Source organism: Eleutherodactylus coqui, chromosome 6, assembly GCF_035609145.1.
Source record: "Eleutherodactylus coqui strain aEleCoq1 chromosome 6, aEleCoq1.hap1, whole genome shotgun sequence".
NCBI classification, from domain to species: Eukaryota; Metazoa; Chordata; class Amphibia; order Anura; family Eleutherodactylidae; genus Eleutherodactylus; species Eleutherodactylus coqui.
In genome coordinates, this window is record NC_089842.1 from 181,728,382 (window position 1) to 181,742,344 (window position 13,963).

The 13,963-nt window shown below is 42.8% G+C and overlaps 1 protein-coding gene across 9 annotated transcripts in view; it reads right to left on the bottom strand.

The window, feature by feature from the left end:
• PCNX1 (pecanex 1) overlaps positions 1–13,963 on the bottom strand; it is a 94,418-nt gene that overhangs the window by 45,334 nt on the left and 35,121 nt on the right. For 5 of the 9 annotated variants that reach the window (XM_066608394.1, XM_066608393.1, XM_066608390.1 and 2 more), the window contains 3 exons: positions 11,193–11,322; positions 6,599–6,840; positions 1,257–1,350 (listed from right to left, as the gene is read on the bottom strand). In XM_066608394.1, coding sequence (XP_066464491.1) covers positions 1,257–1,350; positions 6,599–6,840; positions 11,193–11,322 — 466 coding nt within the window. The remainder of the gene's footprint in view (positions 1–1,256; positions 1,351–6,598; positions 6,841–11,192; positions 11,323–13,963) is intronic. The other 4 variants (XM_066608392.1, XM_066608391.1, XM_066608396.1 and 1 more) reach the window with 2 other exon arrangements.

Consider the following 13,963-nt stretch of genomic DNA (forward strand, 5'->3'; position numbering starts at 1 on the left):
ATCTTTCCTTAAAGAGACGCTGTACCCTACTTTGAGTTCTATATGCTAAACTTATGAGCTGAAAATAGGTGACGCAAGTGTTATACTTGCCTCCTCAGTCGTTCCCCCAGTGATAGTGCTGGAAACGACCACTGCAGTACATTGAGCGGCGCTGCCAAGTAGTCCTCCCATTATAAAAATTGGAATTTGACTACTTCGCGCACCCCTCAATGCACTGAGCGGCGGCTTTCAGAGCTCACACTGCGGGAACAACAGGGGAGGCAATTGTAACACATCCCTGGAACCAGCGGGTCACCCACTTTCAGCCCATAAGCTCAGGTTATATGGCTAAAAGTAGATGACAGATTGCCCTTTAACTCCCACAGAACTCAATGGGAGTTACGAAAACAGCACAGCCTAGCCCCACTTAGCCGTTTCTAACAGTGTTTCCATTTCAGCTCTCTTTGGCCCAGATTGGAATACCCCCTGCAAGAGCTGAAATCTCCCAGTATTCCCTGCTGTCCTAATGTCTACAGAGATTGCTCTTACATTTAGAGAAACGCAGGCAGTCATTATACCAAACACTGTGCAGGAAATAAGCAGATTGTCGAGAGCAAAGTGTCAGGAACACTAGGAAAGAAAGTGCCGTACCAGTTTGTCTCGTGGCGTTTCTGCTTTTTTTCAGAAGTAGCACAGTCTGCCCATTATAGTCAATGGCTGACATTACTAGGTTTTTTTTCCCTCAGAGAGCGCAAAAATTCAGAGTCCACAATAATATAATAAAATGTGAAAACTGCATCTCCGTAAAAGATTAAAGGGACCCTCCAGTCCCAGGGGAAAAAAAGGTGTCCAGGGACCACAGGGGAAGTTATATTACCTGCTGCCATCTTATTCGCGATTCTGCCAACAATCAGCCTGTTCCTAGTGCCCCTCTTAGTATGTCCAACATGGTCATTGAGCTTCTGTCATTACTCGATGCACACTGTATGCTGCTTCCCGATTGGCCAGCAACCTTCACTTGAGCAGCACTGACCAATCAGAGCAGTGTGTAAGGTTTTAGACTACTAATGCGTCACCAGTGCTCCATGTGCATCGGATAGTCTTATAACAAACACGGCCATTTTGAACATATGAAGAGGGACCCCAAGAAGAGGTGGAACGATAAAAAGAACAGCACCCAGGCAATATAACGCCCTTCTGGACAAACTCTGACCTGAGACTGGAGGGTCACTCTAAACAGACAAAAAAGTATTTCATACTGAAATCCTAATACTGACCAGAGGTTATTGGATGTTCTTCTTGCAGCTGGCTCAAAGTTCACCAGTGACATGTCACAGCCACCCGTTTCATAGAGGGATGGGGTGAATTTACCTGGAGGGGGAAGAAAATAAGAGCACAGGACTGGTTAAACATATTAACCCAACAAAACAGAGAACTTGTGTTACTAATGAGGACGACATCTATTAATGCACTTTCCCACCACATGTTAAAAAGTTATTTCCATTTTCGACAATATGGCTGGGACAGGAAGAGCTGCCGGTATATGGCGGCCAGAGGTGGTCAGCCACAGAAACAGCTTAGCTGACTATTCCGAGCAGTTCGCTCAACTTCTATTCATTTCTATGGGACCTATGGAAACAGGGCAGCACAGCCAGCTTGGATGCTTCCATAATCCAGACCACCTCTGGTCATCCCCTTGCAGACAGATATTCCAATCTCCGTCATCTCACTCCAAGATGGGAATAAGTTTAATATTAAAGAAGGTGCCCTCTGTCACAAAGTGATCGTAAGCCAAAATAAAACAGGCTTCCTAAATATATGATCATTTAGAATCTGTGCAAAAAACGCCCATGACAGCCATGACAGTGGGGCGGTTCAGCACGATGGACCCAACAGTTTCTAAAATGCAGTCAGTTTTGGTTCCGCTTACTTTTCATAGCAAAAAAGAACAGCAATACTATAATCTTGTCATCAAAATGACTAAAACCATGAGGGAATCCAACGAGACCCAATTATAAAGAGCTCTACTGGCCAACATCTTCATCCGTCATAGGACGCATGGAGTAGTTATTAACATGAGCCGATACACCAGTGCGAACAGAGCCATAATCTGTATTTATAGGATGCCTTACATTATTGCATATGACCCTAGGCACATCAAAGCATAGAAAGTTAAGGCACCCATTAAATATTAACTCGAACCATGGCTACATTTGTAATGGTCTACGAATTATAATATAGCAAGATATTTGCAAGAACTCAAAAAAAGTCGGGAGTAAAATAAAATCCTTGTGAGTGCGGGCACCTTCACATACAGAAACATGATACTAAGCATTGAAATGACAGTGAGGAAGGAAGAGAGTCATTCTTAACCTTTCCAGGAGGACCATTCAATAAAGCATACTTCAACTACACGGCAAATGGCACACACAACGCGAAAAGCAGAGGGTACAGGAGGAAATACGGCAGTTGCTAAAAATGATACTGTATAGAGGAGACCATTTTGGGTCAAACGGATCTTATGGTAGTGGGAGAAGTCATTCTGGGGACAAGAATTAGGATCTGACTGTACCCTAAGAATACACCCTACAGGCCAGAAATTACACAGACATGCTGTTCGCCATGGTTTTACACTGATTGCAAGGCTTTGCAGATAATAGTTGACCTGCAAAATAGTGCAGCCGCTAACAAACAGAACCCCAAGAAGGGATTTTTTCATGACTTCCAATACCGTTGAGCCATCCTTAGGATAGGTCATCAATATCTCACTAGTGGAGGTTCGCCACTTAGAATTGTCATCAATCAGCTGATTGAAGAGACTGCTGTGATCAGTTAAGCGTCATGGCCCCAGTCACTGGCTCATTGAGGGCGCTCTTTCCCCTTCAAGTGAATGGGATTGATCTGCCATACCAGGTACCATCAATATGAAATGTACAGCACAGGTCAAGGGGAACTCCTCCAAGCACTGCAGCCTTTACAAACAGTTGGACAACCGGGTCCTGAGCGGTGACTGCAACAGATGAGGTATTGATGACCTATAAGGCAGGTCATCATTAGTAAACTCTTAATCGCTGCATAATTTAGCAGGTAAACCGCAATCTATGCTCAAAAATGCCTAGCCATTAACTGGGAACTGGAAGTGGCCGTGAACAGCATATGTTAGTGCAGTTCTCAGCCATAACATGGGAATACAGCCTGAGGGCCCTTGTACATCGGACAATTATCCTTACTGGATTGTGTGAATCCAACAATAATCGTTCAGTGTAAATGTCTGCACAATCTGAGCGATAAAACAATAATTAGCTCGTCATTCCAATCGTGCAGACAAAAAACTAGAAAGACAATTGGCGTGCATAAACATTCGCTCATCTACGTACTGCCCGTTTACTGTGAATGAGGCAAGTGGTAGGCACGATCTCCAGCCCGCTCCGCCTTCAATCACTGAGCGAAGACCACGCCTGTGTAAAAGCATAGGAGCGATCGCAGGGACGGCTGTCAGGTGCATCTGTACCCAACAGTTGTCCAGTGTAAGGCGCCTTAAATGATAGTCAAATTACCCTTTAAGGACCAGTGCAAATGGCATTTTTAGGGCAAATTTATTTCTTTTTCTCTCTACACCTCTAAATATAAATTTCATAGGCTGTGATAAAACACATGAGTAAGCTGCATAGCATTCCTTAAAATACTGAACAGCAGCAAAGTGGCATAAAACTGCCCTTTAAGCTGCAGAAAAGAGTTTTGCCCTGTTCTACGGCCATGTTCTGTCTATTGCCCTTCAGTAGTGTAAGACCCTGCTTAGCCCAGTCCCACCTATCCTAACTGGCATACTGATCAAACACTAAAATGTTTTAGTTAAAAAGGAACCCATCACTGAGATCATGCTGCCCGTGTCCGAGTGTGAGCCCAGGACAGGGATGCCCATTGCCCTCATGTACATGGAGAGCTATCAGTCAACATGCTGCAGGGGCGAGAGCTCGGCGCGGCCGGCCCCACTGACTCGGGAGCTCCGTACTCAAGTCAAAAAACACACTAAGTTCCTAAACTTCAAAAGTGTACTTATTCTGTAATGCTTTTCAGAACAAGACTTACATGGGGGCAATAGGCATACCTGTCCCAGGTTCTTGCTGTCCGTGATCAGGTAGAATGAACCCAATGACCATTTCCCTTTAAATGTATTTATAGTGCTAAGCTAACCAAAATGTGTATTTAAAAATAAGCGATAGAAAGCTTAGATAGAGAGCAGATCCAAAAAGGGCATGGCTTACAGGAATACAGAATTACAGGAATTACAAGATGAGACTCCTTTTATTCATTTCCACAACCAGATGTACGAATTCACAAAAAGTGATTCATAGATAACACTCGCATTCTGAAAATATGTTTATATGGCACCAACATAGTTAGCAAGAAATGAAATGAGCACTTGCAGAAGCCAAAAACAACTATGCATTCTTTATAAGCATTAGCAATGCTTTAATCGGAGGAGAAGTTGATGTAATAGAGGCTGGAATAGCCGGCAAATAGTAAAACACACAATGCAAAACAAAGAAATACTGTATGTACGGTAATAGAAGAAGAACCTGCAAACTATAAGTCTAAAATCAAACATGGGAAATACAATCAGTTCTCATAAAAAATGCTGTAAGGATAAAAAAAAAAGTCAGCAACTGATTTAATGACTAAAGTTACAGTTTTGCCGCACAGTAGCAAGATAAAAACGTGAAACGAAAGGCGATTTATATAAAGCTGAGAAGCAGGGCAGCAATAAAGGCTGGAGAAGTCTTTATATACATATCAAAAAGAAAGCTCCAAAGCATGAAACTAAATAGGGGTCATGTATAAAAAGAAGGGGGGAAAAAAAGTGTCTCTAGTTTCAAAATTTTGGAAACCACTATCGACTATGCAGCTGCCATGTGACCATGTAATAAGCAACATTTCTGACACTTGTCTGCACTTATAAGGCAGGCTTCACACGGCCAAGAAAAACTGCACAAGATTTGTGCGTTGCGAGATGCACAACTATGAACTCTATTCTTTTGAATGGGGTCATACAGATGATAAATTCTTTCCAGCATGGCACAGCGATGCTATGGAGGAAACAAATTGCAGCATGTCCTATACGGCTGTGTGATCTCGTAGCCCCATTGTTTTCAATGGGAGAAACGCCACGATCCTCTGCCGTAGGTGTAACACCGCATTGCTTCTTCCCCAAAGTGATGCGAATCTATTATGCCATGAAACCGCCTCACATCCCTAGGGAATTCATATGGTGGGGAGCGTGATATGGGGGCGGGATTCACGGCCCAATATCGGGCTTGCCCGTGTGAAATTAGCCTAAGGGTGTATGCACATGGGATTTGAATTGTGAAATCCAGAGTGGGTGACCGCCTCCTGATTCCGCAACAAATACCACCTATAGCATGCAAGTGAAAGTGATTCATCATGTACGCGAGCGGAAACCAATTGTGGTTTCTGCTGGTGGATGAAAAATTGCAGCATGCTCCATTTTCCTGCAAATTCCGCATGGATGGCTTCCACTGAAGCCAATGGAAACCGTCCAGGCCACAGATTCCACAGGAAAAACAGGAGCTTAAAAAAACTAAAATAATCTGTACTGTGAATGTCCAACGGCGAGCCGTGCAGACCATCCGCAGTACAGAAGGGAAAAAGAAGATACAGGTACGGGCGGATGCCAGCTGGGCATAAGGTCGGATTCGGCAAGGCTGCAAAAAATGTGTGTACAAGGACGAGTCTGCTTAACAAGGCCAATTCAGAAAGGATCCACTTGAGCTATCCAATAACTGGGCACAAAAAACATTGGCCAGCGGGTGACTGCAGTTCGTGTGTCGTGCAATTCTGAGAGATCTACTATACCGACTGCATATTCAAGGCTGCACAAATCTTGTGATTTGTAATTCACAATAGCTGAGAAGCCTATTATGTGCCCCATGTGCTGTCTGTTAAATACATGGATGCAAGTCCCAATAAGCAGTGGCTCTAACCATGTATTACATAATAGGCCATTCATTTGAACGGCTACATATACTACATTTTCCCTGTAGCAACCACTGCAGGTGAAATAAGCAGCTAATAGACAATCCATTGTTGTTGGGGGTCTTAGAAGCAAGACCTGCGGCAATGAGCTTATCGCAGCAAGCACTCTGTTATTTTCATCAGCCCCATTGAAATGAATGGCGCATCGACTGTGCATGCTCCATTTATTCTGAGGTCACTGTGGGGTGAGAAGCGACCCCACAGTGAGGGAGGGAGACACAGGGATCATTGCGGGTCCTAACAGTGAGACCCCCATCGATCAGCAAGTTATTCCCAATCCTACATAGAGGGTAAATGGGGAATAACTTGAAATCTTGGTTTAACCCCTTTAAGAGTTTTCAGGAATACGTCCTACATGCATCATGCCAATGAGCCTTTTTATACATGAGCCCCTGGGTGTATGTTGGTAGAGGTGCACTTATGTCCAGTGAGCTGTCAGGAGAGAGATCATCAGTAAAACTAGAACAAAAATAAATTTAGCATTAAAATCATCAACCAGTAAATCTCCACACATTCACACAGGGTTCTGGAATGGGAAAAAAATAGAAGTGAACTGCATTATTACCCAAAATGTGCTGCATTAAAACTTCCATGTCCCCAAGGTTACATAAGGCCTGCATACCAAGTTCATCGTGCAAACTGCTATTGCCTACGGCAGATGCATTGTCATGTGATGCCTCTAAGTGGACACTCCCATTTCTCACCAGCAAGGAGGCGCTAGCGCTGAGCACTGCAGCCTGGGAAGGGGGGCGGGACTGGACTTTGACTTGGGTTGATAGCTGCTGGCCTTGATGACCATCTTGAAGGCTACAAGAAAACAGTTATTGGGTAGACATTAAAGGGGGCAGTGAAACAAAACCTATGTGAAAAATTACCTGACCATATCCTAAATGTTAGCAGGAAAAGGTACGTACTCTATCATAACCACATCCACTTTCCTTCTGCAATGTGGATATTTATAAAGGAGTGGGGAACTAGTGACGAAAAGGGAAAAGTGTAATAAGTAATACTATTAGTACATGAAAGCGGCATTGATAATAAGGTCGAAAATTCTATTGATACAAGTATGATGTTATGTAAATAAAACACTTAATACAAAATAAAGTTACCTGGCTGACTGTTTCAATGTCTCACCATTTCTACCATCTCTGCTTGCTGTAATTGGATGGAAGCTTTTTGTTTACATTTAGAAACGTAAAAACATAGTACTGCCGATGGCTAAGGGCGTTCTCACACAAGCGGATGGCACCACAGAGGAAACGCACATAATATTCCAGTATCTTCTATTGTGCCTCTCACATACAGTGCGCACAAAAGATCGCACGAACACAATGTATCGCGTACTGCTGCGTGCTCCATTAAACCGCTCGTGTGAGAGCCCCAAGGGGTGGATACAATTGTGGCCGGTATAGGCAGTTTTCTGCAAATATATATAATTTCAATGCAAAAAACCTGTTGCTTCTATCTTTTCAGAGAAGTTTAGGAAAGTTTTATGAATAGAACCTATATTTATTGGACATTTCAAAACTTTCCTAAAAAGTCCCGTGAAAGGAAATGTGCAACAAATTCTACAGTTTATTGCATATTTACAATGTAGTCAAGTTTTGTGTTCTGAAATTGTATTCCAATGAATATGTTTTATGTTCTACCTGAATAGCTTTATTATGGTGATGAAAAGCCCGATGTTACCACTTTAATACAGTCAATTTATCACTTAAACATGAGTCACATATGAAGGAATCACTCTTCTGGGGAAAAGGGAGTCGGAGGAGGAAGTTTGGCTTAGCGACCCCACAGCCCTGATTCACACTAGCAGTTTTTGTTTTTGTCTAGCGGTTCTGCCGTGGGAGCAGCTAAACAGAAAGAAAACAGTTCAGTTTTGTGCCCATTGAAAGTCTGCAGTAAAAGAGGTATAGGGGCGAAGGATGAGAACATTATTCTACCACTATATAAGGCACTTGTCAGGCCTCACATGGAATACTGCGTACAATTCTGGTCCCCAGTGCTCAGGAAAGATGTTGCAGTGCTTGAGGAGCTTCAAAGAAGGGCAACTAAACTAATACATAGAATGAAGGGACTGGAATATCCAGAGAGGCTATCCAAATTGGGATTATTTACCCTGGAGGGGACAATACAAGGATCTCTCCCACGATCTGTTCATGCCCAGGACTGCGAGGGTAACGAGAGGGCATCCACTACGTCTAGAAGAAAGCAGGTTTCATCACCAACACAGAAGGGGGTTCTTTACTGTAAGAGCAGTGAGACTGTGGAACCCTCTGCCTGAGGATGTGGTGATGGCAAAATCCATAGAGGAGTTTAGGAGGGGACTAGATGTCTTTCTAGAAAGTTATTACATTACAGGATATAGACATTAGGTGACCAGCGGGTTGTTGATGCGGGTCTTACAGTCAGCTACGAACTATCAGAGGTTGATCCAGGGATTAGTCTGACTGCCATTATGGAGTTGGGAAGGATTTTTTTCCTCCATGGGAGCCAATTGGCTTGCAGGTTTGTTTTTTGCCTTCCTCTGGACCAATAATGGGGTGTTTAAAACAGACTGAACTAGATGGACATTGTCTTCATTCAGTCTAACATGCATTTTTCAACTTTGTCTTTCCATTTCAAAACTGAAGTATAGTAAAACTGCGCCTTTGCTTACAGTTCAAAATGCAGAACGAAAGGGTAAAAAAAAAAATTTACATTGCCATCAATGGAAAATGGAAGCAATCAAAGTTATCCATTTCCTTCCAGCTTTCTTTCCGTTTAACTGCTCCCATAATGGACAGAAATAAAAAAAAAAAAAAAAAAAAAAAAAAACTAGTGTGAATTTAGCTTTACCTACACTGGAAACAACTGTATTTACCTCTCTATCAGCAAAAGTAGTTCAGTTGGGAGTTTTTAGCCTCTAGATGTAAACCAAAAAGTGCTTCCATAAAGGTTCTCTCCGAACAGAGGCAAAAGGTCTACGGAGCATCCCGCTTGGTCCTGAAAACCCAAGGTGGCCTATGCTCACAAGTTCCACGTATATTCTCTTCTGCCAGGTAACCACAATAATGGACAGCCAATGACGGCTGAGTTAGGACAGGCACGATCACGGCGGAAATAACTTAGCGCTAACATGCTCCGTTCAGACTCCGAAAGACCACGGAAGTTTAGTTTTTACATTCCTGATCCAAGTGCTTATCACCCACTCGCCAGATGCAATCCAGTACAGGATTCCTCCCTGGCGAGAAAATATCCCCAAAGTCAATTAAACATAAGCACAGAAATGAGGAATTCGAGCAGCGATAGCAGCTAGTTATTTCAGTACTTCAGTGATGTAAATGGGGAGCTAGGTGATTTATACTAGAATGACTGTAGCTCCCCACTAACGAGATTAATGCTTGGCTGAAGGGCCACACGATTGGCTTATAGCATTCCAATTTACTGCATTTATGTCATCCGTAAAATCCTGCAATATCTGGATGTTTAAATTGAACCCGCCCATATCAAGTACACAGATATCCCAAGTGGATTGTTAGAAGGGTTGTTGCAGTCGGAGCAGAAATACTTACTTTTACTCGCTCACTTGCAACACTGTTGCATACAAACAAAACCAAGTAAAGCCTAGGTGTAGCTAGAAGTATACATCAGCTGCTCATATGCTCCTTTTTAAGGCAGCACAAGACTGCAGGAAGGTGGCGTTCAGGGTCAATTTAAACTGCAGCATTGCATGAATAATTTATGGATGGCATAACTGGAAGGAGTAGACACAAATAAGCCGAGCAGCACAACTCCGCACATATAACGCACTCTGAGAGACCGGATGAAGACAGCCCAATATTAGTTACCGTTCTGCAGACTTTGCTTGGTGTTAGATTGCACCTCGGTCTCTTAATAGAGTAAAGCTGGGGCTAAATAATGATGTTTTTATTAGTAAATTAACAGGTTTTAATAAGCCAACAACGTCCAGTCGATGGGGGAATGACCGCCGTGACTCCAACTATTAGCACCTGATATTATGTAAGTACAACTCACATTGAGCAGCACACAGAAGTCTCTGTGCTGTCCAATATGCGGGACGCCGCACACTACATGTCCTAATATCGTCCCAGTCTCAGACAAGAATAGGATACGCTACGATTTTTCTAACTGCGTGAGAAATCGCTGGTGTGACTGAAATGAATGGGTGATGTTCACATGCGATTTTGGACTGATTCTTATAGTCCAAAATCGGATGGAGTAATTGGCTGTGTGAATATAACCTATGGCCGTATACACACTAGCTATTTTTTGGGTCCTGTAAAAATCAGTCTAATTTTTTATGCGATTATGCATATTTTTCTACATGCGTAAACAGACAAAAGAAACCAACAAAAAACCCGCACAAGTGCACAGCCTCCGCACTGCCAGGTTTTTTTGATTAATGGTCCTCATGGTTACATGTGAGTGCAATCTGCTTTTAACGCATCATGCAAGTGCAATTATTTTTTTTTTTCAATGCACCCAACGATTTTTATACAAAAATTGCACCAAAATAGGGCAGGCTGCAATTTTTTTTTTACTCTGAGATAAAAATAAATAGATTAAAAAAAAGGCCTGTGTAAACATTAATATTGCAATAAAGGTGTTCTGTATCGTTATGCGATTTGTACCCTTAGGGAAAATTTGGCTTTTGAAAGATGTGTGACTATTGTCAAGTGAAGACCGAACAGAAAGTGGTGCAGCATGTCCTACAAGTGATTGACAGGATTCACAGTGGTCAGAACACCCCCGCAAGTGGATATTGATGGTATATATATTTATTTTTATTTTTTATTTTTTTCAAAAAGAACCTAGTCTTGCAAAGGTCTTCAGTCTGACAGAGAAGAAGTATTACTATTTAATCAGTGTTGGTGATTTCCATTTTATCTTAGGTCGGAACTACTTGTAGAGTGCTACATAGGTAGGTGTCCAGCTACCTCTTCATATTAATGCCTGCATTGCAGCAGATCCATGCAGATCACATGCTCACAGTGTCATGCAGAGAAAGCCAAGAAAGAAAGGGGAAGGGTTGAAAGCAAGACGTATATATATATGTCACGGTATTAGGATGACAGGTTCGGGGGTGGGTGGAGCAAGCTCAGGGTAATGGTTAGAAGCCTGCAGCATGCCATATGATGGAACTTGGAATACCATACCTGAGGGGTGATCCAATGAGCGATGCGGGAGGAGTAGGATTACTCCCTGCATTGTGCCTGCGCCGTACGGCCTGGCGCCTAAATGTGCTGCGTTCACGCCGAAATGTTACATTCTCCTCACTGGTGTGTGCTGCAGCAGCAAGACAGAGACTTCAGGTGAAAAACCAAAACAACTAACTGATATAAACTAGCCAAAAATATGAATTTAGGACCCGATTAGCCTACACTTTTAGAGACCTTATGATCTCTTCAGGATTGCATTCCTTGTGCGCTAGACTTCTGCTTTCCAGTTATATAAACATAATAGTACACAACAAAAATAAACACAAATGAGGAAGAAGGGATAAAACATTAATGCCACCTACAATGGAAATTTAGCAGATAGAGGAATACAGAAATCGTCTTGGGTCAAACATGCAGTATTGTAAGACAGATTATGATTGGCTAAAGTGTGCGCTCAGCAAGCAGAAGAATTTGGAAGTTTTGTGACTCATTTTAAGGCTTAAATACCATCGGCAAATGACTGGTGGTGGCCGAAAACACAGCGACACAGAGCAAGCAAACTGCCACAAAGATACCCGATGCTGGGAGTGAGGAAAGGGAGCAGCAGAAGATTAAAACCCGCTATACCGTGTATGTGAAATGAGACCAGCACGATACAAATGGCGCACTCAAAAACCTACCAAATGTCCACCAAGACTGCCCACACAAGTAAGGGCGGTTTCACATCTGTACTGGAACCTCCATAGTAGATCTGCCGAAACATACCGGAAGAAAAGAGCAGCATGCAGCGCTTTTTGATCCGGTAGAATGACTGGCAGCTGAGTGGAAACCAAACAGACCCCATTATAGTCATTAGGGTTCATTTGGCTCTATTTAGTTCTGTAATAAGACCCTTCGTGACACCCATCAGCTGAATGTCTGGCCCGCAGTGAGGCCAGATGAAGTAATCAGTGGTCAGGGGAGGAAGTGAAAACATCAGCTCTACTCCCATTGACGTTAATGGGAGTACCACACTTCTATTACACTTCCTGACCATAAGAGGGAGCAATAAGTGTAATGTAAGCGCGGTGCTCCCATTAATTTCAATGGGAGTGAAGGCAGGGGTGCCACTGAGGACTACATCCGACCTTGCTATACTGAAAGCGTCCTGGATGATCAGCTGATGAACAGGTATGCCCAGCGGCAGATCCTCATTGATCCAGTTACCCAGAAGATGGGTCATTGGTAGTAAAAAGGCCGAAATACCACTTCATCCTCCATAAAACTGCATGCGGTTTTTCAGGTACGCTTTTGATGTGGTCTTTAACCGCACCCTCCAAATACAGTCCCAAATAGTACTCCATAATCGAAGCCCTCTCTATTAGAGTCTAAAGAAAACTAGGTATTTGACACACCAACAGAAGAAAAGAAAAAAACACAGAAAGAGGTGAATTAGAAAAAAAAGGAGTCTTCCAAGATTTAAAATAAATAAAATAAAAAACTAAATAGGCAAGGAGTGTTGTAAAATAAAAAACACCACTGTCACTCCAGCCAATGCTGACCTGGAAGAAGCTGCGCTGGTCACGCATGTTCATTGTGAATGCGACATCTCAGCCAATCACAAGATTCAGTGGCGATTCTGCCATGTTTAGCGCATAATCGCCGAGTCTTGTAATTTGCTGCAAAGTCATGTTGGCAATAAACTGTACATGACCACCACAACTTTTTCCAATTAAGGCTGCATGTCCACGGGCGTGATTCCGCCGGTGATAAATCGCTGTTGCTATGGAAAGTCCAAGAGTGGAGAATCATAGCAATTCTCCGCTCGCGGGATTCAAATTGCAGCATGCTCAGTGCGGAGAACCGACAGCTGTCTCCTGCGGCGTAGATCTGCCGCGGTATATCGCTACGCCCGTAGACAGGCAGCCTACAGGGTGCAAGTAAGGCTTATTTTTTACCCTACCCACTAGAACTGTAGTTTTCCTGGTAAAACCTGTTCGTTAACAAAACGGCCGTTAAGGGCGGCTTTATAACTTCCATAGGGATACAGGTCTCAGGTAAGGGTGAATTAAGATGGTGACGCTGAGGTGTGGATAAAAAGCATTACAATACACCAGAACTGCTTGCACTTTTGCCTAACTTTGTTGTGTTTTTTTAGGCTTATCTTAACCACGCCATCTGAACACATTTAAGTCACAGCAAAGCCAGGCCAGTCTGCATCAACTATGGAGAAAAGCAAAAATATGACGTTATGTATTCCACAAAAAAAAACAAAAAAAAAAACAAGGAACTAAATTTACAAGAGAAGCAGCAAATCTGTTAAATCAGTAAAAAGAGAAAAGCTGGCGAGTCACATGGAGTTCACCAAAAAAAATCTTGAGCTCAAAAAGAAAAAAATAAGTTTATGCACCAAGTTCAGAGGGTAAAATATAAGTCAATCAGAACCTGAAAAAAGCTGTACAAGAGTAAAAGCGCATCTTTATCTCCTCTATGCTACACAGTTAGAATTAACATTTTATGCCACGAGTTATTTAATGCAGAATAATAAGAATTAAAAAATAAAGCTGCCTGCACGATGCAATACTACAGTACTGTAAGGCCTCATGTCCACGGGCAAAATATGATTTAAGATCCGCAGCGGATCTCCCGCATGCGGATCCGCACCCCCATAGGGATGCATTGACCACCCGCGGGTAGATAAATACCCGCGGATCGTCAATAAAAGGGATTTAAAAAAAAATGGAGCATGGAAAAATCCGGACCATGCTCCATTTTCGTGCGGGTCTCCC